This window comes from Mustela nivalis (assembly GCF_964662115.1).
Source record: "Mustela nivalis genome assembly, chromosome: 1".
Classification (NCBI taxonomy): domain Eukaryota; kingdom Metazoa; phylum Chordata; class Mammalia; order Carnivora; family Mustelidae; genus Mustela; species Mustela nivalis.
Window position 1 is genome coordinate 113,789,357 of NC_139020.1, and position 23,833 is coordinate 113,813,189.

The 23,833-nt window shown below is 52.6% G+C and overlaps 1 protein-coding gene across 2 annotated transcripts in view; it reads right to left on the minus strand.

Moving 5' to 3' along the window:
* Window positions 1-23,833, minus strand: part of XXYLT1 (xyloside xylosyltransferase 1) — a 156,531-nt gene that overhangs the window by 122,030 nt on the left and 10,668 nt on the right. Inside the window, exons 1-2 of one of the 2 annotated variants that reach the window (XM_082698800.1) lie at window positions 8,159-8,358; window positions 6,702-6,849 (exon numbers count right to left, since the gene is read on the minus strand). In XM_082698800.1, the coding sequence (XP_082554926.1) occupies window positions 6,702-6,792 (91 nt within the window). In that variant the 5' untranslated portion in view covers window positions 6,793-6,849; window positions 8,159-8,358. Of the gene's footprint in view, window positions 1-6,701; window positions 6,850-8,158; window positions 8,359-23,833 lie in introns of those variants that run through there. The other variant, XM_082698799.1, reaches the window with a different exon arrangement.

Consider the following 23,833-nt stretch of genomic DNA (forward strand, 5'->3'; position numbering starts at 1 on the left):
CAGGACAACCAACCAGACCACCTCTATCCTGCACAGTCCTCTCCACCTAACTTGGCACTAGGTTTCTCCTACTGGCAAATGTGGGGCACAAGTGCTGGCGATCTGGACAGCCAGAGGGGTATATGACTTGGTGTTTCTTCAGGTGTACAGTCATAATCATCACCATCATCGTCATTAACATATCACTGTTCAATATTTTTCCACACTGACCTCCCCTCACAATAGCCTGGAAGCAAGGAAGAAAGGGTCAAGTTACCCCCAGTGCATAGATGAGGAAAGCCAGGCTGGAGAGGGCTATGATGTGGGGAACCTGAGCTTGAATGCCTCCCCCACACCTGAGTCCCTCCTCACAACGAAGCCAAAAGCTCTGCTGTCTCTCCAGAGCTGTCTGCCTTCTCACCTTGACTGAGTTTTGCCTCACTTGAAGCAGAACTGAGTATTCTCTGCTCACCCCAAAGCCCCAGGCATAGGGCTGGGGGCATCGTTCTCAATTCAGTGTTCAGAGTAAAGCAATCAGATGGGGCTAATTTACACTAAAGTGTGAAGGACTGCCAGGCAAGTGGTACTGTGGCAGGACTATCTGCATGGTTTTGCAGTTTACAACCTCCTAACTGAGCTCCAAATGGAAGACTATGTGCTCTGCCTACTCTCATAATTCTACTTCCTCTTGTTCTGGACCCATTAAGCTGTTAAAAGCTGCCACTTAGGTCCCCACTGGCCTTAGAGCAGCCAGGACAATGTCAGTGTCATAACTTCTGTGGCTCCCAGGCTCTCATGCAAAGGCTGGAGATGCCTGCCAGGGTTTACATTCCACGTTTACAATATGCTTGGTACACACAGTTACACGTTCACACACACATACACATGGGGACACTCGAGCCTTGCTGCTGCTTAAGGCCAGGGAGTCCACATGTGGTTCTCTCACAGCCCAGCCCATACTCAGTAAGGGGAGGCAGCTGGACCCCACTAACTCCCACAGTGATCCACTCCCCATCTCAGACACATCAGCCTTCCAAAAGCACAAGTCTGGTCAGGTTCCTCCATGTCAGGAATGCCCACCAAAGTCTCCCATGGACAAGAGCCAGCCCCTCAGCCTGGCATCCAAGCTTCCATGGCACATGCCAGCCTCTTTCACCCAACTTCTTTGCCACTACTTTCCAACACGGGCTTTGATACAGTCATCAAAACAGGCAGTATGCCATTTCCCAAAGGCACACCGTAACTTCCCAACTGCCTCACCTGCTCACTACCCATTTCAAACAATGACTCTTCACCCACCCTTCAAAGCCCACCTCAAGTACCACCTCCTCCGTGAAGCCCTCGTCCTTCATGCCAGATGCCTGGAAGTCATCCCCTTGTGAAACTCTCAGCACTGTGTGTGGCTCTCGTGGATTTCTTTCTTTTTTAAAAGATTTTATTTATTTGAGGGAAACAGAATATGAGCAGTGGGGAGGAGCAGAAGGAGAGAGAAGCAGACTCCCTGCCAAGCAGGGAGCCTGATGCAGGGCTGCATCCCAGGACCACAGGATCATCATTAGTGCTGAAGGCAGATACCTTACCAATGAGCCCCCCGGGCATCCCTCTCCCCTGTGGCTTTCTTGATGTCCCACCCTAATGGCCAGGCCATGCAAGCCATCCCACTGCCATAAGCCCACGAAGCGGGAGCCTGGAGACCATCTCTGAGACACCACAGTGGCCAGCACCACACCACGCACATACTAGACCCTCGGCAAAGCAGGCCTATTGGCAAAGGGTTGACCCAGGACAGAAGAACCTTCCAAGAGAGACTTCTCGGGCATCGGGGCAGCCTTAACGACTGCTGACTATCTGGACACCTACCCTCCCTGCCCAGGGAGAACACCACAACCACAGGCCAGGCATCGTGGCTAAGGCTCAGTGACGCCTATTTTTATGGCCCCTATTGCTCAGCTGGAGCCAACAGCTCCTTGGAGCCGCACGACACAGAAGAGGGAAGCCGGAGGGCCCTGAGGGGCTGTTTTTCACTCCCTCCAGCTCCAGTTGGGCAAAAAATGTTTTCTTTTCCATTGCATAAAGATGCTTCCAACGGTGGCAAACCTAATAGCACTAAGATGAGGAGAGAAAAGCCCCGTGGGTGTGAGTGAGGAGCAGAGTGGCTGCCTGTCGGTGGCAGGACGGGCCAGCCAAAAGGCAACCAGAAGGAAAATGAGCTCTGACCAAAATCGGAGCCAGCACGTTTGGCGGGCAGGACCTTTTGGTCCTCACTCTACAGACACGATCTAGGTGGTGCTGCTTCAAGAGAGACAATCAGAGCAAAACACACGGGGTTAACCACCCGCCACCGAGCCCAGCCAGGCCCCCTCCACAGGGCTGCAGCAAGGAGCCAAGATGAGGAGAGAGGAAACCAGGTTTTATAAGCTTTGTAGGGCTACATGGGTGTGGGAGGCTAGCCCCGCAGGTCTGTCAGAATGAGCATGGGACAGATCACCAGAACCGGGCCAGGAGGCCCAGTGTGCCTTCTGACTCAGAGCAGTGCCCCGATTTCAGCTCCTTGCTTCCTATCTTGGCGAGGGGACAGGAACTGTGCTGACACTTGTATGTGGCTGCCGGAGGTCCCCCTGAGAGGCCAACAGCAGTGAGCAGAGAAAATCCTGCAGACCCTCCCATGTGCAGGCTGGTGACCCAGGGACAGGGGGAAACTGACATAGGATGGCTTTGTAAGGGTCACCTCTGGCCCAGTGACCCCAGCTATGGGGAGTTACCATAAGGAAATAATCCTAATTAGAGAAAATTATCTTTATGTATTTGGATATTAATCACAGTATAATTTATGACTGTAAAGCAAAACAAAAAAACAAAACAAAACAAAAAACCCACAAAGTGCCAGGTAACTGAGAACAGGGAAATGATAAAGTAAACCGGGGTTCATCTACTCAATGGAAGCATTCAGAAATTTTTCCAAGACTGTGACCACACAGAAAATGGTGATGAGTCACATTAATTGAGAATGTCATGACATGGCTTTCCTTGCACCATTTCTTTCATCCTTTGAGCTTAATGTCCAAGTTCATATTGTGATATGCACAGAAAGATGGACAATGTTTTAATATATGGCATAACTCTTACTTCACCTAAGTTTTTAAAAAGCTATATGCTGGGAACATATTAGGAGGTAACGAAGGAGTTCGTGTTTATGTAGTAGTAGAAGGATAACTTTTTCTATTCTTATGTAGTTTTCAGATATTCTTTTAAGAAGGTTACATTTAAAATAGAGTAAGTAAATAGGGGGCCTGGGTGGCTCAGTCAGTTAAGCATCTGCCTTCAGCTCATGTCATGATCCTAGGGTCCTGCGATTGAGTCCCACATCAGGCTCTCTGCTCAGTGGGGAACCTGCTTCTCCCTCTCTCTCTGCGCCTGCCTGTGCTTTCTCTCACTTATGCTCACACTTGCTCTGTCACTCTCAAATAAGTAAAGTCTTAAAATAGAATAAGATAGAATAAGTAAACATCTCTTCAGGGTGGTTCAGGTGCAGAAGGGTGAGCCCACTGCTCCAAGAGGGGATGGAGAGGACAGGCTTGCACACAGAGAACTAACTGGGATGTCCAGGGCAAGACAGGACCTCCTGAGATGTAACTCGGTGGAATGTAAGCTGTTCTGACCCAGCCTTCCTGGGTGGGACCAAGGACTTGTGACCCACCCCACTCCCTTCTGACTTTCCTAGAGGAAGAAGAACTCTGTGAAAGAAACAAAATAACTAAAACAGCAAAAATGAACCAATTGTACAAGAACAAAACCATCAACAAAGCACAAAACACTGATTTCTAAGATTTAAAAAAAAAAAGAATACCAAAAAGGCAATAGTAAAGAGCCAGGACAGACTCAAGGCAGCATGAAGCGTGCATGAAAACAAAGCATCCTTCCAAACCTCACAGGATGTGCCAAAGGACCTGGCCGGTAGGAGTTTCTCAGGCTGCCAAGTGCTATGTGGCGGCCAGACTGCTCAGCAGAGACACCCAGACCCCACAGGAACTCCGGGACTGCTGGCTTCGTGTTATGGCCATCAGATTTTAGTAACTCTCGGGAACTCTCTTCATAGGAAGTGGACTTTGGGCGCAACACACTGTCATTTGCCTGAAGAACCCAAGAGAGGATTCAGTGTTTGGGCACCTCCCCTCCTTCCCCACAGGACACAGGCCCCTCAGGGGCATGAACCGCACTTGGAAGGACACCAGCATCTGATCTACTGCAAAGACAGCAAAGCTCTGGCCACAGCGTCATCCCAGCAGGCACTGCCCACCCCTCCCGGGGACAAGACCAGGCTTCAAGGCAGGGCAGAGAGCAGAGGGACGGCAGTCTGGGGGCTCCCTAACTCTCGTCATCTGCCTGGTCCCCCCTCACACTGCGAGGCACAGCCAGCTTCTCTGCCTTCACCAGCCCCAGGAAGCTGTGTTTCCCCTCCCTCTGGGGGCCCCAAAGCATGACCTGGCCTGGAGTTTAGCCCATGCTGGGAAGTGACCTACCAGCCGATGAGGGAGGAAGGAGGGAAGGGAGGGAGTGAGGGGAAGTCGGGGACAGCTCCTCCCAGATCTCCTCCTGGGTCCTTCCCTCACAGCATTTCACTGAACTAATCATGCATGCAGGACAAGACTGGCTGGATCCTGAAGGCCCCTCTCATCAAGATGTTTCAAATGAGTTTAATCATGGAGTCCTCCGACCACATAGAATCCTGTTCCAAAGCTTCATCCATGCAGTAATCAGGAAGGACTGCTGGATGCGGGGGGGGGGGGGGGGGGCGCAGGGTAGAAGCAAGGGGTAGGATAAAGGTAGAACCCCTCTTCCTTTGGCTCCCCCGGACCGCCAAAACCCACAGGGGGATTCCTGTAGGCTGGGACTCTTCCAAATACAAGCCAAATAAATAGCTCACTAGATCAGCACCCTTTATCTTCTCATTTGGTAGGTCGGGAAACTGAGGCCTGGAGAGGCTAAGTGGCTCAGCAAAGGCACACAAGTGGTTGGCAGCAGGGCTGGGACTAGCACCGTGTCTGTCTCCCGCTAGAACCCAGGACAGCGGGAATACCCTCCTTCCATCTGCATTCCCCATGGTGCTAGCACTGGTCCTACCCAGAAGGACCACTCACAGCACACTGGAGGGGACAGAGCAGCTGCTGTTTAGAGAAGCGGGCCTCCAACTCAGCCTGACTGGGGCCCAAATCCCAGCCCTGCCGCTTAAAGGGCTGTCTGACCCTGGCCAAGCCCACCTCTCAGTCTCCCAGCTATGATGGCACAGCGCTGGGGGCAGGAATCGGTGAACTCACAGAGCTGCACAAATGCTAGCTCTTCTCCCGCGCCGCCCTCTCTCCTTCAGACCCCACCCTGCTCAGCAAATCTCCCTGAGCTCTGGCCTTCCAGCAAGAGACTATTCAGAGGCCTCCGTGGTTCAGGGACTTGCCTCGCAGAGACAGAGTCGCAGCCACAGTGCACAGGCTAAAATTCCCTGTGGCGTCCAGTGACACCATGCTGCCAAGGAGAACCCAGTTCAACCTGAATTCCCGGCTTACAGGCCCCTTCCAACACCGGTGGCTCCTGACCTCTCTTTTACTTCTGGTCTGCTGGGCTGGAGCAGCAGGTCTCCTCCAAATGGCCTAGCTGTCCCCTGGGGGATCAGGTTCTGCCCGGTCTGACTATTGGAAACCCCAACAGTCACAGTTCAGGTCCCAGCTACCCCAAGACCCCCAAACTCCCCTCCACACCCCTAAAAGGCTCAGGACATGGTTCACCATGGCCTGATACTGGGAGGAATATCCAGCCCTCCAGAATCAATCAAGGATGGCTAGGAGGAAGAGAACCCAGCAGCTTGGGACACCCCACTAAAAAGAAACCTCCAAGGTTTCTAATCCAAGGATAAACAGACTTGCCAGCATTTCCACACAAGTCTGACCTATCATGGACCAGACAATCAATCTCTTCTGCCCCAGAGGGACCAAAGCCCAGAAAATCCTCTGGTTGTGCATCAAAGTTTCAGAAAATTCTGAGTTATGGCACAGCTGGGTAGCTCAGTCGTTAAGCGTCTGCCTTCAGCTCAGGTCATAATCAGGGTCCTGGGACTGAGCTCCCTCCCGCATGGGGCTCTCCGCTCAGCAGAAGCCTGCTTCTCCCTCTCCCACTCTCCCTGCTTATATTCCCTCTCTCTCGTGCTCTCTCTCTCGTGCTCTCTCTCTCTCTCTGTGTCAAATAAATTTTAAAAATCTTTAAAAAAGAAAAAAAAGAAAGAAAACTCTGAGTTCTAATTTGCACCTCTCACATGTAGACTGGATATCTTAAATTCAGATAAGTCCAGATACAAACTAGAGAATGGGATCACAGATCTGAATGGAAACTCCCCTAGCCTAACCTGCCACTTTACAGATGAGCAAACTGAGACCTGGGGGTTGGGGTGTGTGCAGGAGCTGGGTCAAGCCTGGAGCCCAGATGCCCTGCTTGAGTCTGGGGACAGCACACTGCACAAGTTCCACTGTCCTCATGAGTGGGGCACAGCAGCTGTGCCCCCCAGGGCCCTGTCCTTGAGTCTTTGGACAGAGAGCTGTGACACAAGGACTGTGGCTGGCCCTCTCCCTCGTGTCGCAGTGGAGCTCTTCTCCCTGAGTCAGGGCACCAGCCGCTTTGGAGCCAGGGGAAAAGACAGGAAGTCCGAAACCAGGGCTTGAGGCCTGCATCCAGGTTACCTTTGGGCATAATCTGGTGCATGGCGACCGAGAGGAAGAAGATGGAGTCACTGTAGTAGGTCCCCGAGCCAGCACTGAAGTGCTTCTGCATGGCCTCCACCACTGGGAAGAGCTTGTCCGTCAGCACACCCACGTCGTGGAAGACAACCTGCAGCAGGACACGAGGAAACCGCAGGAGTGAGCAGATCCATGCGAGACCCCCAGCACACACCCCTCCAGGGCCACGGGTAGCACGGCCCAGGCCAGAGCTATGGAAATGAGGAACCACAGGGAGTCGGCTAAGGGTTGCCTGTAAGGACAAAGCCCCAGGGGTGAGAGCTGTGTCCCCATGCATGTCGGGGGTGCGCACAGTGGAAGAGGCATGGGAGCCCTCCCCAGTCTGCTTTCTGCTTCTGAACTCCAAGCCAGGCCACATGGAAACCAAAGCCACGTGCCAATGTCTGGCACTGAGATTCAGGCCGGGCGGCTGGTGCTGGCCAGGCATTGCCCACCACTCCCAGCAGCCACTCCATGTGTCCAATGCCCCACCTTCCCGTCCACCACTGTGGACAGGGAGAGGACCCCTGGAAGATGGCCGTGGAACACAGAGTGTCACAGTGGACTCACGCATTAATTCCGCCAGCATGTCCTGAGGGCCCCAGACACTCTGGAGGTGCTGTGAGAGAGAGCTAGATGACTAACCAGGCACTGGTTAGTCTGCAAAGCAAAGCACTTTGGATCTAGAAAGGTCGGCAGCTACTGAACAGAGCACTACATGGTATGAAATGCTTTCCCACACATGCATGCCCATGACAACCCGGGACTTCAGTGAGCCAGCCGTCCCTAGCAGAGCTCTATTATGATTATCAGTTATCACAATTACAAGTGAGAAAGCAGATGCTCAAAGAGGTTATGCTTTTCCAAGGTCACAAAGCTACTGAGCGGCAGGGCCAGAACTTGAATCCTGGTCTCTAGATTCCAAGTCTGCGCTCTTTCAGGTATAAACACATCCTCTTTCTTAACAGCAACCCCAAGCAGCATAAGCGGCAAACAGAATAGGTAAGAGGACTAACAGGACTCTATATATAGAGTTGGTTTTCCTGGTCTGATGTTATTCCCAGTTTTGAATTCATCCCCTGTGCAGCTACCAAATTTCCATGCACTGTGCTCCGGTAGGTCTTGCAAGTTTTCTCTGTTGCTCCGTGCACCCCACCCCCAACACCTAAAACACTCCACTACACACCAGAGGCACTCAATATATACAGCCCAGGCCCGAAGGCTAGATGCTCATCCTCCTCCAACCTCAGCCCTCACAAGAGATCTGCTGATGACCCCCCCGACCTCCCTTCTTCCCCGCAGCTCACAGGACAGGACTAGCCTGCGAGGAGGCTGTGTGCTGCTCAGCCCTCACCATGCGGACTCCAGGACAGCAAGAGTGAAGAGAGAGGCCCTGCGGCTCCCCTGACTGGCTTGCTCACCTGGTCACAGGGGCTCTGCCAGCTGGAGGAAAGCCCAGTATGGGCAGGGCCCCAAGGTCCTCAAGCAGGTAGGAGCCAGCCTCCCATCTACCTCTGTCCTTTCCTTGTCTGTTTCAGCACATCTCCTGCTCAGACTGCGCCCCCAGAGCCTTCAGCCATCAGGTCCCCAGAAGAACCACCTCTCCCGGCCCCGCAGTGGGGGCCCACTGCCCCGTCCGCTTCTCCCGACTTTAGGTTCTGCTTTTGGCAGCAACCTATTTTTGTCTTCCCTCACTTAAGTGTTTGCTTTTCTCTTTCCATCTGCTTAGATTTCAGAAACACCACTATACTTGGAGAAACTTTTCTATTGTGTTAGGGTCCTTGTTCTTATAACTCTTTGTCTTTTTCAAATGCATTCACATTTCTCTAATGAGCTACTTTCCTTTATCCTTTTCCTGATTCCTTTCTTTGATGTTTTCTTTTTCATGACTTCTCAACCAGTTCTGGTATTCCTCAATACAGATGCCAAATTATGCCTTTTACCTCCTACGCCCCCCATGCTCCCCTCACCTCCCCCCGGTGACTTCCTGGCTGCCTGAGCACCCCAAGCCCTAGGCTTCCCACCTCCTCCCTGTCCCCTCCAAACCAGCCTCTGCGGTGCCTCTCGAGTAACTGTCCAAATACCCAGCTTCCCTTCTCCCTCTCCTTGGCTTCAAAACCTCCAATGGCTCACTGCCATCAGTCACAGTCCAAACTCCCCAGCAAGGCTTCGGGCATCCGGCACCCTCCCTCCTCTGGCGATTGAGCAGAACTGAACCAGGCCATCATCCCCACCCTGTCCTAGATCCTTGTATGTTTGGACCTGCTCTTTGTACCATGGGGAACCCCTCCCAGCCCCCACATGTCTGGTAAACTCCTATCCAGTCTCCCAGCCTGGCTCGGATGGCCTTGGACTCAGCCTCCCACAATTCATCACACCCTCCTCGGCACCCTCCAGTACACAGAGGGAGGCTCTGCTTCCCCGTCCAGCTCCTCCTGTTTCTGGATCTGCTAGATGGGGCCTTCACCAAGGCCCGATGCTATGGCGGCTCTGTGCCCCGTGCCCAGCCCCTGGCCATGGGACAGGCCTCCACAGGTCTGTGGAACTAAATGAACTTACTAAATTAGTAATGAAGTTACTAAACCAACCTGAGCCTCAAATACAGAAATGGTAACATTCGCCTCCAATGGTGGCTTTTAGGACCACCGGGGACCAGGAGAGAAAGCGCCCAGTTCGGGGGCTGTGATGCTGCGCTTATTCTTGAGTATTAGCATTCTGTCCCCCGCCCCTATCCTCAGTCCCCCGAATGGCTTCTCCTCGCAGATCAGTCTTCACCCATAAGCCAGCGTCTCCCTCTGAGCCTCATTACACCTCCAAGCCATGGCTGCAAGCAGGAATTAGACAAGAATCTGGAAGCTGACAAGAGGGCTCTCTCAGAAATGGAAGCTGCTATATTCATTAAAAAGGAAGACAGAGAATGGATACGTACACACGTACACACACACACACACACACACACACATGGACTGTTCAGAACAGAGCCTGCCGGAGCCGAGCTGAGGGAGACGGCTTCCAGCGGCCAGCTCTGTCCCCTGCCTGGGCCCCCAGCTCACCCCGCAGCTTCACAGGAGACAATGACATCCTATCAGCATTAATAGACTTAGGAGGACAAACTGTACTCAGCACACTGTTCCAAATGCTGCCCACTGAAGCACCCGCTCCCATGAATATTTCATTTAATAAATCTACTTAAAGATAAATTAATATGTTCCATGGACCGATAGCAAGAAACAAACCACAGACACTGCAAGTATGAATCAAAACACCCAGGCCTCCCAATGTCTAAAACCAGTTTGCAAACCGTGACCTTCCAAGGGCAGGGTCAGAGTCGGGCACACTAGGAAGCCCCCAGCCTGGGGTCTGGTCCCCGGTCCCCAGCAGGGAGCAGTGAGGCAAGAGAGAGATGGAAGGTAAAAAGGGTGGGGGGAAGGCAGAGAAGAGGTCACCCCTCCCACCACTCCCCCCCACTTTCAAATCCCACCCTCAGGGGCTTCAGGAAGAATAACCACATAACCTGGAAAACCAGGAGGGATATAAAGTAACTCTCCTGTGGAAGGCAACTGGCTAATGAGAAGATCTAAGACAATGGCTGGGTCTGCACCAACTTGACTATACAATTTGGGGGGACTTGGATTAAAAAATCAAATCACCATCTGAAACTTTCATAAATGTATTTATATATAAATACTTAATATTAAAATCCTATTAAAGGACTATTTTTCCCATATCCAGCTTACAAAATGGTATCTTTTGGAACGTTGCGCATGCATGCGCCCCATTAGTGCCTTTATCAACCCGAGCTGAGACATCTAGAGCCGGTTTCTGGAACATATCATCCTCGTCCTCCATTTCAGATGCTCGATACAGCTCCTTGTGAATTTATGTCAGACGGTGTCATTGGAAATGGTATCCCAACCATCGAGGAGAATCCACGTTCGTATCATCAAGCCGTTGTTTCTCATCAGCCTCTAATTACATATTTGTGGCCACTTACTATCTTCCTTTCATTAGTGATCTTTAAAGCCTCACTTATATCAATATTCTACACTTGTAATTATGAAATCAAAACTCTAGGAATGATGACTAAATCTGGGTTAAATTTCTTCCTTTTATTTTTAATTAATTCTGTCAAGTGACTTCTAGAAGCACTTCAGTAATGACTGAGGTTGTTCCAGGCGAAGGTGTTCTCAAGCCGTACCTTTCAGTTCAAATAAAACGTGTAATTGAGAGAGCAGTATGTACAAGAGACTCTGGAAAGCCCCACCTCTTTTGAAAAGGACAAAGTGGGGATGCGGGGAGAGGGGAAGCTTTCCCCACATCCACCAGGCAGCACATTCTAGACACTTCCAATATGAGGAGACCACACCAATCAGAACGGCAGAGTCTGGGGCCGGGCAGGGGTAGACGTCTTTGCCACCTGGCCCTGGGCTCACCGGCACAGACAGGCCTGAAGAGCCAGGCCCCAGCTCCCCTCAGCATTCACTGAGGACATAAAGCAATGCCAAACCTTAACTCAACTTGGTGGAGAAAACTCCTTGATCACTTGGCACGCCCTGTGGGGAAGCAGGTCACACGGTGACTTGGCAGCCAAGAAAGAGGTGACAGGGGCTGGTGTCCACCTGCCCCAAGGGACTGCCTGGAGCACTGGGTGGGAAGATTCTCAGCCCCATCCAGACTCAAGCCACCACCAACCAGCACCAGTGTTCACCAGGCTGCAGGTGCCCTGTTTCCATCCCTCCCTAATGTGACTTTCATCAGTTCTACAAGATGTCCTAGGTGTAATTTAATCTTGCCAAGCAAAAACACAAACAGCTGAAGAGGAAAAAGGAGGCTTGTCCATCTGATTTCCAAAGAATTTCCCAACATCCATGCTCATGACCCACTTTACTAACAGCCCAAGAGATAAAGCCGTTCTTTACTACACTATACTACAAGGAATCCAGCTGCTACAAAACATCTTGTCTGGTTCCCTCCCCACCCTCCTCTCCACCTCACACTTACTGCACTATCAGAAGTTTCCAGAAAACCAGGTCTGCAGTTAATGTTCTGGGACTCCTATAAGATGCCCAACATTTCAGCAGATTCCATTTCTCCCACCCCTTGATGTGCCCAGGGTAGGGAGGACATGTCAAACAGGCCCAGTAGCTCTGGAAAAGGCCCCCCGCACAGAAGGTGACTAAGGGCCGAACCACGTGGACCACTAAGCTGCAGCTACACTGTCAGGAGGGGAGTTGGGCTCCAACTCCAGAGCGCAAAGGCTGTCGCTGGGGAGTCCTACAAAAATGCAGACTCCTAGGTCCTTGCTCTAGACATCATGAGTCAGTTTGCAGGCGGGTTCAGAAATCTTCTTTCAGAAACCACCCCCAAGTGATTCTACTGGCCTTCAGACATACAAAGAAGTGTCCCGCTGGACTCAGGGCCAGTCAGATGGCCTCAGGGTCCTGGCTGGGCTCAGCTCTGGACATCACTGCAGGAAGGCTATGGGCAAACTTGCACAGCACGGCCAAAGGAGAAGACCACAGTGGCAAAAGGTCCAGAACCCCTTCACCTGAGGAGCAGCTGGAGGGTCTGTGGGGGTGGAGGGGAGAGGAGCATACAATCTCGCACGTGACCCAGATCATTCTCTCCAGCTCCACCCTCTCTCCCCACTTATGTTCTCCCCACATTTTATTTTCTTGCCTATAATGGAGAGAGAATAAATGGCAAAGGTATACCCTAACTCCTTTCAAACCTTAATTCTCTGTTGACTAGCAGCCCCCGACAGAGGAATCAAACACAGGCCCCAAGTTAGAACAGGCCACCACGACGGGAGGAGAACAGAACCCAGGCTGAGGAACTGGACACAGAGGCCTGTGTGCCCGGTGTGGCGGCACCAACATTTCTCACCCCTCACCCCGTGTTGTCCTCCCCACCTCCAGCAGGTGGAAAGATGAAGACCTGACTAGCACGGCAACGTGGAGAGGCTGTGCACATGACAAAAGTAACAAAAAGGCTGGTGTGTCTTGTAGGTGCTCTGCTCTGTAGGCCCTCAAACCCCCGGGACCTCCCAGGGGATTTCCAGGATGACCCCAAGGAACTATACAGCAAACCACTGGGACAGAGCCATGTCCTTGGAAGGCAAAGAAGGGTCTGAGAAAAGAGGAACACATGGAGAGGAGTGGAGAGAGATGGAGGGAGTGGCCCAGATGCTCCTCCAAGGTTGACTGGAAATGAACCATAAGGTGACTCCAAAAGAAAAATGGAAGGGGAGAAAAAAAAGTCAGTGCTTTCTTCTGGAATCTGGAAGTGTTCATGACCAGCTAATGGTGACATCAGGCTTCCTGGCCTTCCATATATGCTTGCCACAGCTGAGGGGCTCCAAAAGCAGAAAGCCATAATTTCTACAGCACGGTGCAGCCAACTTCATGGCCCCATGGCCCATTTCCCATGCCATTCACCCCTGTTCTCTGGGTCCCAGCTCCCTCTCCTCAACCCTGAGTGCTCGTTCTGAGTGCTCAGCCACTCCCCACCTTCTCCCCACCTTGTCAGGCACTCACTGAAGAACACACTGAGTGAGCTCTTTGAGACAACCCTTACATAGCAGTCACAATCATTCCTTAACTCGCCTCTTTTACAAATGATGAGGTTGGGCTTTTTACATGTAATGTTAAATTTCTTGACAGGACAAGCCCATTGTCTACAAATAATGTTTTCCACCTCAGAAGATAAAGAGAAGGCATGACACAATAGGAAAGTGGCGGAAGGATGGGAGAAAGGCCCAAGAGAGAACAGCAGCAGCAGGACTGTCCTGGAAACCTCAGGAGCAGCGGTCTGGTCTCTCTCCTCTCCCAGAAGTCTGCTGACTGTAGATCAGTCGGGTCCTTCCTGACCAGGTTCCCTGATATGTTATAATCTCCCACGACCTATGACCTCCCAAAGAACACAGCAGTTTTACCAGGAGTGACACCCAGAGGGATGCACTTAACTGGTTCTGGCTTCAAGGTGGAAGACAGGAAGTGCCCCCCCATGGGAGGGGCCTGCCCCAAGCTCCCTACCCCCTCTGCTCCCTACTCCCTCGCCTCACAGAGAGGCCCGCTCCCCTGCGGGCTCGCTGGGACTGGGGCTGGGACTGGGACATGGCTGGAGCCCAAGCAGGGACCCATGGGACCCTCTGAGCTCAGACCAGTCAGACTCCAGGACACAGGACAGCCTTCACCATTTCCCGGCTCTCCTAGGTTCCATGAAACCCCTTGTCCAGTGCTCCTCAAGATGTCGCACACACCCATAGCAGGGCGGAGGGGGATGGGTAGGGGAGGTAAAGAGATCAGGTTACAAAAGAAAATTCTAAGAGGCACACAGACCAACCACTCTAATACTTATGAACTGATTCTGATATGCAAAATATGAGAAAATTAGCAAAAATACTTCAGCACTATGATTTTGCAGACCATACCTAAGGAGTGGCTAAGGAAATGATTTAAAGAAGAGGAAGAGTCAGTAAAAATACCTATTAAGTAGGTAATGCTGCAGGCAGTTATGGGATTTGGGCAAAAACCGTGAAGGAAACAGTCAAATGACCTCACTTGGGAGACACTGTTCGTGTTCATCACCTCTTCTGGGGTGGGGAGAGGGTGAGATGATGTGTTTAAAATGCCAATCACAGGGCTGCCTGGATGGCTAAGTCATTAAGCATCTGCCTTTGGCTCAGGTCATGATCTCGGGATCATGGGATCGAGCCCCGTGTCAGGCTCCCTGCTTCTCCCTCTCCCACTCCTTTGACTTGTGTTCCCTCTCACTGTCTCTTTGTCAAATAAATAAATAAAATCTTTAAAAAGAAAAAAAAAAAGCCAAGCACAGCCCCAACAGCCAGGAGGTGTCTGCAACCTGAGGGCTGCCCCCCCGTCAAGGTCACCCCGGCAGGCATCAGGGCCCCATCTCCAGCAGGCCCTCCCATAACCTCAAGCCACAAGTCCCCCTGGCATGTCAGGACACCACACAGCCCAACCCCCCCCCCCAAGCTGGCCACCAGCTCCTGGGCATCATGGCACCATAGGGAAAGCCATGTGGACAAACATGAGCTCATCCAACCCTCGTCATGACTCTGCCCTTCATAAAGGGGATGTGACCTGTCCAAGGTGACCTGCTGGATGGCCAAGGCCCAGATCTGAGCCCAGGCCTTTTTGATTCTAGAATGCGAGCAACCTACCAGTCACTGGGGACTATCGCACTCCACCTTTCTTCTTCTGTTATTCCCTCACTGAGGGCAGAGTCCCTACTACCTAGGGGGAGGTGGGGGGTGACATGTTTCCAGCCCTCCAGAGGCCACAAATCTGGTTATGAATGAAGTCTAGTGTAGAAAGCCCTCATTGGGCTCCTGACCCAATAAGTGCACTTCTCCTGGACAGTCCCAAAGCTTTCCTCCTCACCCCACAGTTTCCTCTCTCCTGGGCCAGGATGCTGGCCTCTGAATGGGCCTCACCTTCATTCTGTCCTCCACATAGCAGCCAGAGTGGCCCTTCTCCCCTCAAAACACAGTTGCAGCCCCTCCCATCACCAGTGGGCACTGGGCCGTGCCTGGGTCTGCGGTCCTTCCAGAGGGCCTCCCCAGCCATTCCCCCACCACCACCTGCAAGGTCTTGCTGCTCCCTGCACACGCCAGGCGACCTCCCACCCTGGTCTGCACGGCCAACTCCACTCCTTGGGCCTCTGCTCAAAATCCATATCCTTAGTGACAGTGTCCCCATCTCTCAACTAGCTATCACGACTTTCCCATACTCCTGAGGCCTCTTACCCTGCTAATGTACTGGTAACTTACTCACCTCCTAGGACACTGTACTACTTCCTCATTTGCTTATCATGGGACAACAAAGAGATGAAATGAAACCTAGACTTTTTGAGCCCCTACTTCATGGTGCCCCAGGCAACAAAGCAAACAAATGTTATTTGCTCATTTAATCCTCTTCCTGCCACAACATAAGCTCCAAAAAGGCAGGATACTTGATCTGTTCTGCCTCTTTTGTTCATCAATACACCCAGCACATATCAATGTCCTGAAGCAGTGCTGGCACCTGATAGACACACCGGTAAGTGTAGCTCAGTCTACATTGACCTTAAACATGCTCACCGCAAAGAAAGCAGTGATCCTTTGTTCTGGCTTTCTTACATGTCCCACAGGACCAGACGCAGTCTTTTGCTTCCCCTCTGTCGGCATTACTCAACTTTGCCCCTAAGCCCCTGGGATCCGAGGATCTTCCCTCAAACTATATGAGAACACAGACCACTTCACTGAGGAGGAGGATTCATACCACAGGGAAAAGAACGGTCACCAGGGAGCACCCTGATAGGCAGCCCACCGGCCCCCACTCAGACCCAACAGGGGCTCAAGGCTCAGGCCTAGCGGCCCATGGCTAAGAACATGGGGTTTGCTCATTGTAAAAGTACAAGTGGACAAACGATACATGTGGAGCCAAGAACTCACACGGTCCATGAGCCAACCCTGCCCTTTCAGACAGGGAACCTGAGGCCTAGTGAGGGGAAAAGGCTCTCCCCAGGTTACAGGGCAAGTCGCCACCCCAAAGCCAGGCCATCTGCCCTCTCAGACAGCTCTGTGGCAGTGGAGGCAGAACTCAGGGAAAGACCAGTCCACCTCTAGCTGGAGGCACCCTCCTCTCTGCTCTCAGCTACTGAGGTTCTGAAACGTCGGGGAGACTGATCCAAGTCTCCACATGGCCAGAAAGCTTGGGGGGCACAAAGGAACACTCAGGTCTGTCCTGGAAGTTTCCCTCCTATCCTATTCTCCAGGTGGCCCTCAGGTTTCTATCTCCTGACACCAAGGAAGGAGGACCCACCTCAAGAAAAGGGAGCCTGCATACCAAGTGTTTGGGAGGAGAGGGAGCGGGCAGCAGGAGCACCGCACAGACAAGACTTCCGGCACCTCAGGGAGACACACAGACTCCGGGGCCAGTAAATGCCTGTCTGGGTGTGCGCTCGGGAGGAACTCAGCACACATGTGCGTGCAGACACACGCCTGACGCTCATGGCAGCGATGTTTGGGAGACAAAAAGGGTTCCACACAGCCAGCTCTAGTGGAAAAATGGATAAACAGGTCTGCCCATCAGGAAATCCTGCACAGCAGCAAAGTGAGCAAACAAGACCCCCATGTATCAACTTGGATATACCTCAAAACCATAGATTAAGTGAAAAGAAGTATCAAAATTTTATATATATATATATATATAATTTATTTTATATTTTAATGACTGTTTAAAGGACCCCCCTGGTGGCTCAGTCTGTTAAGTGTCTGACTCTTGGTTTCAGCTCAGGTCATGCATGATCCTAAGGCCCTGGGATCGAGCCCCATGGTAGGCTCCCTGCTCAGTGGGGAATCTGCTTTTCCCTCTCCCTCTGTCCCTACCCCATGCTCATGTTCTCTCTCTCTTTCAAATAAATAAATAAACACCTTAAAAATAAAGAAATAAAATACTAAAAAAAAAAAAAAATAGAATACTAAGAGGAGACAAAGCTGGGTTGTACAATGCAAATTAGCTGAAAAACTCTGTATAATAGAAAGCCAAGAGAGTGGGCACCCAAGGAGTGCTACTGCTGGGTCCTGATTTTCAGATCTAATTTATGGGCATCAGACCACTTGCAACTGTGACATGTTCCTTGTGAAGACTTAAGGAAGAGTTCAGGGAAAGATGAAAAAGAAGGAAAACAGACACACACACTGATACACACACAGATGTTCTCTGTGGCTTATGTAGAGTGTGAAAAAATCAGAAACTCCCAGGACAGCTTACAAAGAAATCAGATAATAAATCGACAACACAACCGTACAAGCCATAAGCACAAATCGAGGCAGAAAGATGGGAAAACGTCCTCACACTACATCCCCATGGGTGGGTCTCACAGAAGACATATGACCAAATGCCCTGGCTGCACCCCATGTATGTCCGCGGTAGGCGAGGCTCCAAGGAACACGGTACTTAGCTTTGGACACCCGGTTTTCCGCTCTCCCAGAAGCAGGTGTGGACAGGCTCTCCAGCGCTCCACTCCCTGCTCCCAAGGGAGGCTCTCCTGGGGCAGTGAGAATCCCCTCCCATACTTCCACGCTAGAACCAACCCCTCAGAGATTTCTGTAAGTCCATTCCAGATGCTGCACATGTCACAGGAAAGGGCTCAGGGGTCAGTGGCTCCAGAAACCAAGAGGTTAAGCAGCGGGGACTTATGTCATTCCCCAGGGCCAGCTACCCGAGACAGGGCTTCTGCACGTCTGCTTTAAGGAACGAGGAATGTTCTCACGTCGCCTTCGCTCTCCCAGGCCAGCAGCCCCCAGAGCAAGACAGATTCATACATCACAAGTTGTGCCCGTTTCTGATCAAAGCAAAAGCCACTCCGTGAGTCTGAGGAACAGACAAGCGAATTGAATCAACCTCCATAAACATCTGAATGTCCTCAGCAAATACACTCACTAACCTCAATTAACTCTTCAGCTGTTTGCTCTGCACTGAGGAAGGGAGTCTCCGGCTAAGTTAAGTTTTAAACTGGGACACTTAGAAATGATGATGTCAGCCAAGTCCCAGTGGCGCCTGCCATCAGCTCACATCGTGCAGATTCCGTGGGAGACTGCACGGTGACCAGGGGACCCTGAGGACCCTGAGGCTGGGCACTCTGTGGCTCTGTTCCCAGAGGGCAGTCACCGATCCCGGCCATCAGCATCCCCTCTGCAGGCACAGCCAGACCCCGAGTGGGCCATCACGGACCTGAGATGCTGGCTATGACAAAGACGTCCGCAGTGGCTGACTGAGGCAAGCCAGTTCGCCAGGGCCCTGACACCCTCCCCAGGGACCCAGGACCAAAGGTTACTTTGAGCTTATCTGGGTTAAACTTCACTCCTCTGACCACAGGTTACATTTACCTTAAAGCAGGCAGTCAGCAGCCAAAAGAACGACCAGAGGGCACAGATCTGCTTTCCGAATGCGGTTATTTCCAAGTCATTCCCTCCTCTCCAGGACTCACTCTCTTGAGCTGGAATTTTGTTCCTTTTCCACTAGGAGGAAACTGAGGACGACACGGCCTAACCCCACCGGGCATGTACACAGGATCTAATAAACTACGGAGGCCAGGGGATCTCTGAGCCAAACTCGCCCTTTTATAAGACAAGCCTGAGCATCCATACAGACAACCCGAGCATGGCTGCCTGTAGCAGGATCTGGCCTGTGACACCGGAGGAGCGGGTGCAGACCAGCAGGGCAGGCCGCTGAGACGGCACGGGGGAACCGGGAAGGGTCTGGCTGCTAGATCTGGACAGTATTTATGGGGAACAGGGCAGCCATGGCCAAGATCCAGAGCAGACATCTAGCATGTGCTGGGCACAAACAGGACTTTTAGAAACATTAATCCGTTTAATTTCATCCCCATGACAAGGTTTCGAGGGGGGTGATACTCCTCTGTCTCTTCAGCAGATTGGGAAGGAGTTCAGAGAAGGCCAACAACTACCCACTGACTCCAGGCAGGATTAGACAGAGCTGCAGCCTGACCCAGACCCATCAGGAGTCAGCACCATACTCCCTCAGGAGACACATGCCAGCCCCACACTAGGCTGCAGGGCGGGGGACAGTCAGACACAGACTGTACCCTTGAGGGCCCCCCCACATCTGGCAGCTTCGCCAGCTCTGCACACAGAGCTGGGGATCGCAGAGCCATCAGAAAACCCATAAGGGCAACAGGTCTTCAGAGAGAGCGGCCCCTTAAAAGTAAGCTGGACCGCAAAGCAGCAGAAAATGCAGTATCCTGAGGACCTACTGTGTGTGTATGCGTTGGGAGGGGTAGCTCAGCTCACATGACAGAGTGCCCACTCTCCGACACCCAAAGATCCTCTTGATCAACACTGCCAGAGGGCAGCGGATGGGGCGCAGACCCAGGCAGGAGACAGCAGTGGAATTCCTCCTGCCCCTGCCCTGGGCCCTGGGCCCTGGGGCCTGCACCCGGATGAGGCCAGCCCCCCTCAATGGCGGGGAGGTGGGGGGGGCTCCACTGTGGCTCCCTTCCGCTGGGCATGAAGCACAGCCATTCAGGGTAAACAAAACACAGGCAAGTGCAAAGCAGTCCCACGTCGGGGAGGAGTAGAACAAAAAACGAATTCAAACAAGCACACAGAAACCAGCACAATCCAGAACCCACTGCAGAAACCCCGGCAAAGGGAAAGCAGGCAGGGAGATGGCAGAGAGGCGGGAGACCTGGCTCCCAGACCCTTCATCTGCCAGCCTAGCAGAGGGGCCTTGAGCAAGTCGCTTGGCCTCTCTGGACTGCCATCTCCTCACAGGTAAGAGGAAGGGTCAGGACTACACAACCTTTCCATTTCTCTCTGAGGCTGACCTCCTCTGTCTCGCCACCAAACTCAGGAGGCGGGGTTCCAAACAGCAGGGTCCTGAGACACCCATACACTAATAGAGGCTCTCAGCTGGTTCTATGGGGCACAACCTGGAAGAGGAGTGGGATCTGCCCCACACAGGCTTTGAGGTTCCCTCACTCTTCACAGGCCACCTATCCGGCCCTTGAGCTGCTGACAAGGAGAAGAGAATATGCGTGTGAGGCCCCAGTGAGCAGCAGGCCCAGGGGTACCATGCCCTTTATGGTCCCAGTGCTCACAGAGCACTCCCCGCGTGGAGAGGCTAGAATGAGCCAGATCTCATAGGCATGAAGGCAGAGTGCTTAGGAGTTGAAAGACTGCTCAGCCACTTTTAGAGCAAGCTACTAAATGGAGTCTGGGCTCAGGAGCCTCATCCATGAAGCCTCTTCCCAGGGGCGAATACATGCACCCTCACAGGGCTAGTGGCTCTGAGGATTCAGAGAGTGAGGGTACAATGTAGCATGGTGCCTGTCACTTACATGGTAGCAATAGCTACTATCACCAACAGCAAGGTCAATATAAGCGTCTGAGAGGGCTTGTGTGACTCCACACTCCAAGCCCAGGGCAGAGGCACAAGGAAGTCTTCTTTAAATCAAGAGACCTCCATCGGTGGCCAAGGACTCACTGTGTTGGCCAGCCACATCCCACATGTGTCAGAGCATACTGACAGGATGACGGGAGAGGAACATGGATGCCTGGAGGCCTGCTCACTTCCCAAAGGCCCCAGGAGAAGCATCCCAAGGGGGCAAATACACTGTACAGCCCACTTATGCTGGCTTGAGCTGGCAAACACCTTCTCCAGCTCAACAAACTGATGCAGTCTTATTCTACCCAGGGCCCTGGGCTATACTATATCCTGGAAACACAGAATGGAAGACGACACAGCCTGGCCTTCCAGGAGCTGGCAGAGGGCCCAGTTTCAGTACAGCCAGAGCTCAGAGGAGAAGGGCAAACCCAGAGATGGGTAGGGATGCGGTCAGGGATGGCTTCTTCCCTTCCCCCACAGTCGGCATCTGGAACGTAATCTTGAAGAGTAAAATGTGAAGCCCAGAAGGGAGGGATGGGTACTCCAGGATAGGAAGTCATGAGCAAAGTCCCAGGGGCATAAATGGCAGGCAGCATACCAAAAGTCCAAGCAGTGCAGTAAGGCAGAGTGCTGGGAGAAGCAGCCCCTCCCTGACACAGCCCAGCCAGCATGGGCTCTGGGGCTCCCTCCAACTCTTCTGGAGTCCTGACTGCCCAGGCTCTATCTGACTGCTGCCAACCAGCCAGAGAGCCAAGCACTCACTCAGCCAGATGGCACCCTCTCCTTCTGGTCACGACTCTCCCTCCAGGTACAGGAGGCAAGGCCAGTCTGTTGCCCCAGCTGCCTCAGTTCCCCACTCTAAAAGATTGGGAGGGTCCCACCCTACCAATTTACAATGCATGCACCTCTCCAAAGCTCCCCGACTGACAGAACCGCCACCCTCACAAAGCTGGGCTCAGGGACACCTAGAATCCCCTGCCCTGGGTCTTCCTGCCCCCGCCCCACAGCAAGTGGCCTGGGACCCCCTGAACAGAGCCTGCATTACGCCTCACCTTGTGCAGGCTTTTCAAACAATGACTAATCCACTTGTGCGTCTGCCAAAGCCCATGAAGCCCCTCAGACTCCCACACTGACCAGGACTCAAGGAACCTGACCATCGGGGGCAGGTTTCCCAGAACCTGCATCCAGGACGGCCATGATGATCTGGCAAGAGCAAGGCCCCTCACAACACTCAATGATGTACAAGCCACAGTGGGTAAGGCCCAGGACCCTGCAAAGAGGGATGGGTGGGAACGAGGGATTTGAGCACGCCCTAGGGATATGTGGGTCTCCCCAGTAGCCTGGCTTTTAAAAATCATTTACAGTTTATACCTGACAGAATTCTGAGAAACTTTATGAATAATGACTGTGTGCGATCAGACCAAGAAAACAAATCGAACACCACTAAGAAGAGACAAACCTAAAAAATGCTCAGTTTATTATCAACAAGTTTGAATTGGAATCTTCTAAAAATTTCTAGAATTGGACCTTCTAGAAAGGACGTTTCAGAGAGAGGGCTCCACTCCCCAGAAGGCACAGCAGGATCATCCATGCAGCCCACACAGACTATAAAGCACAGACCCCAGCTTCACCATTCTAATGGAAACAACAGCACACACTCCAAAAAGCAGGCCAAATCAAGCAGGCGTTTGCTGAGCCTCTGACCAAAGCAGACATGCTCGCCACACTGGGGAAGGGAGAGATGAAGACTGGGGCTTCATCCTCTTTGCAGAAAAGAGAAAGCATGGGCATAGCTGAGTACCGAATGAGGCCAGAGGGGTTGGGGAGTTGGAGGGGAGGCTCAGAAGAGAGAACATTGTAGTCTGGGGAACTCAGGAACACTCAAAAGAACAAGAGGACTCTCTGTGTTACAGTCTAAATGTTTATCTCCTCCCCACCCCCACCACCCCACCCAAATCCAGATGCTGAAATCCTAATGCCCAATGTGAGGGTATTTGGAGGTGAGGCCTACAGGAAGTGACTAGGTCACGAGGGTAGAGCCCTCATGAATGGGATTAGAGCCCTTCTAGAAGACCCCAAGTGAGTGCACAGCAGGAAAGTGGCAGTCCACAACCCAGGAAAGAGCCTTTGCTGGCACCCTAGTCTTGGACCTCCAGCCTCCACAGCTGGGAGAAATACCTGTTGTTCACAAGCCAACCGGTCTGTGGCAGTTTGTCAGAGCAGCCCCAAAAGACGAACACATCATGAAGCCAACCTGGGCAGAACACAGTTCTGCAAGCCAGCTCCCCTGCCGTCCAAATGAATCAGTAAGCACTGTGCTTTCTCAGATGATGAGCAGCGAGTCCCCCCTCCCAACACACCTACTCAGGTACCAGGAGGAAAAGATGCCATTTATCAGCCCATCAGCTGTTGCAGGTCAGGCCCCAAGCTGCCCCATTTTATCTCCTAGCCACGGTGAGATCGCGGGGGAGGGGAAAGAGGTCCAGGGAGTATACCCAGGGCCCCACTGCTCCCAAAGGCCCCGTACAGCACTTGAGCCCAGGCCTGGGGCTCCAAGCCCTGTGCTCCTGCCCTGGCTGGCACAGTACAGATTCGCCGTGGGTAGAAGGGGTAGTTAGCTCCAGGGAGAAGAGGAAGGAGGCCAGAGAGTAAAAGTGTGCTCCCAGGCTGGCCCTTCCAGAGCAGGCCTCCCTGACACTCGGTCCCACCAGCAGAAGGATCACTTTCTTGGAACTGCTTAAAAGTAATCACCCCAAGAAATAAAACAAATGGCTTTAATTAAAGCACATTAAGTGAACATCTGGCTTTGTGTCCAAACAGGCACCTACAACAGGGTTGAGTGCACTGTGCTGCCAACAGTAAGAAGCCCCACACCTGGCGTCAAGCAACACGGCCACAGTGACTGCCCACCAGGAGGGGGGCACTGCACCTCTACCCACCAAGCTTGCCTCTCCGCCACTGCCCCAGCTTCCCACCTCATGCCAGGGGACCTGAGGCTCTGTCTCTGCAGGAGCACCTGGTGGGCGTCAGGGGCGGCTCTGCCTTCACACAGCTCTAGCCACAGGGGCCCCTATTTAAGAGGCAGGCCGCCTCGCTTCTCCTGGAGGACCCACACGTGCTGGGTGGATGCACCCGGGAAGCAGGGAGGCTGTGGGCAGGGCCCCGCTGGGGGCCCTTTGG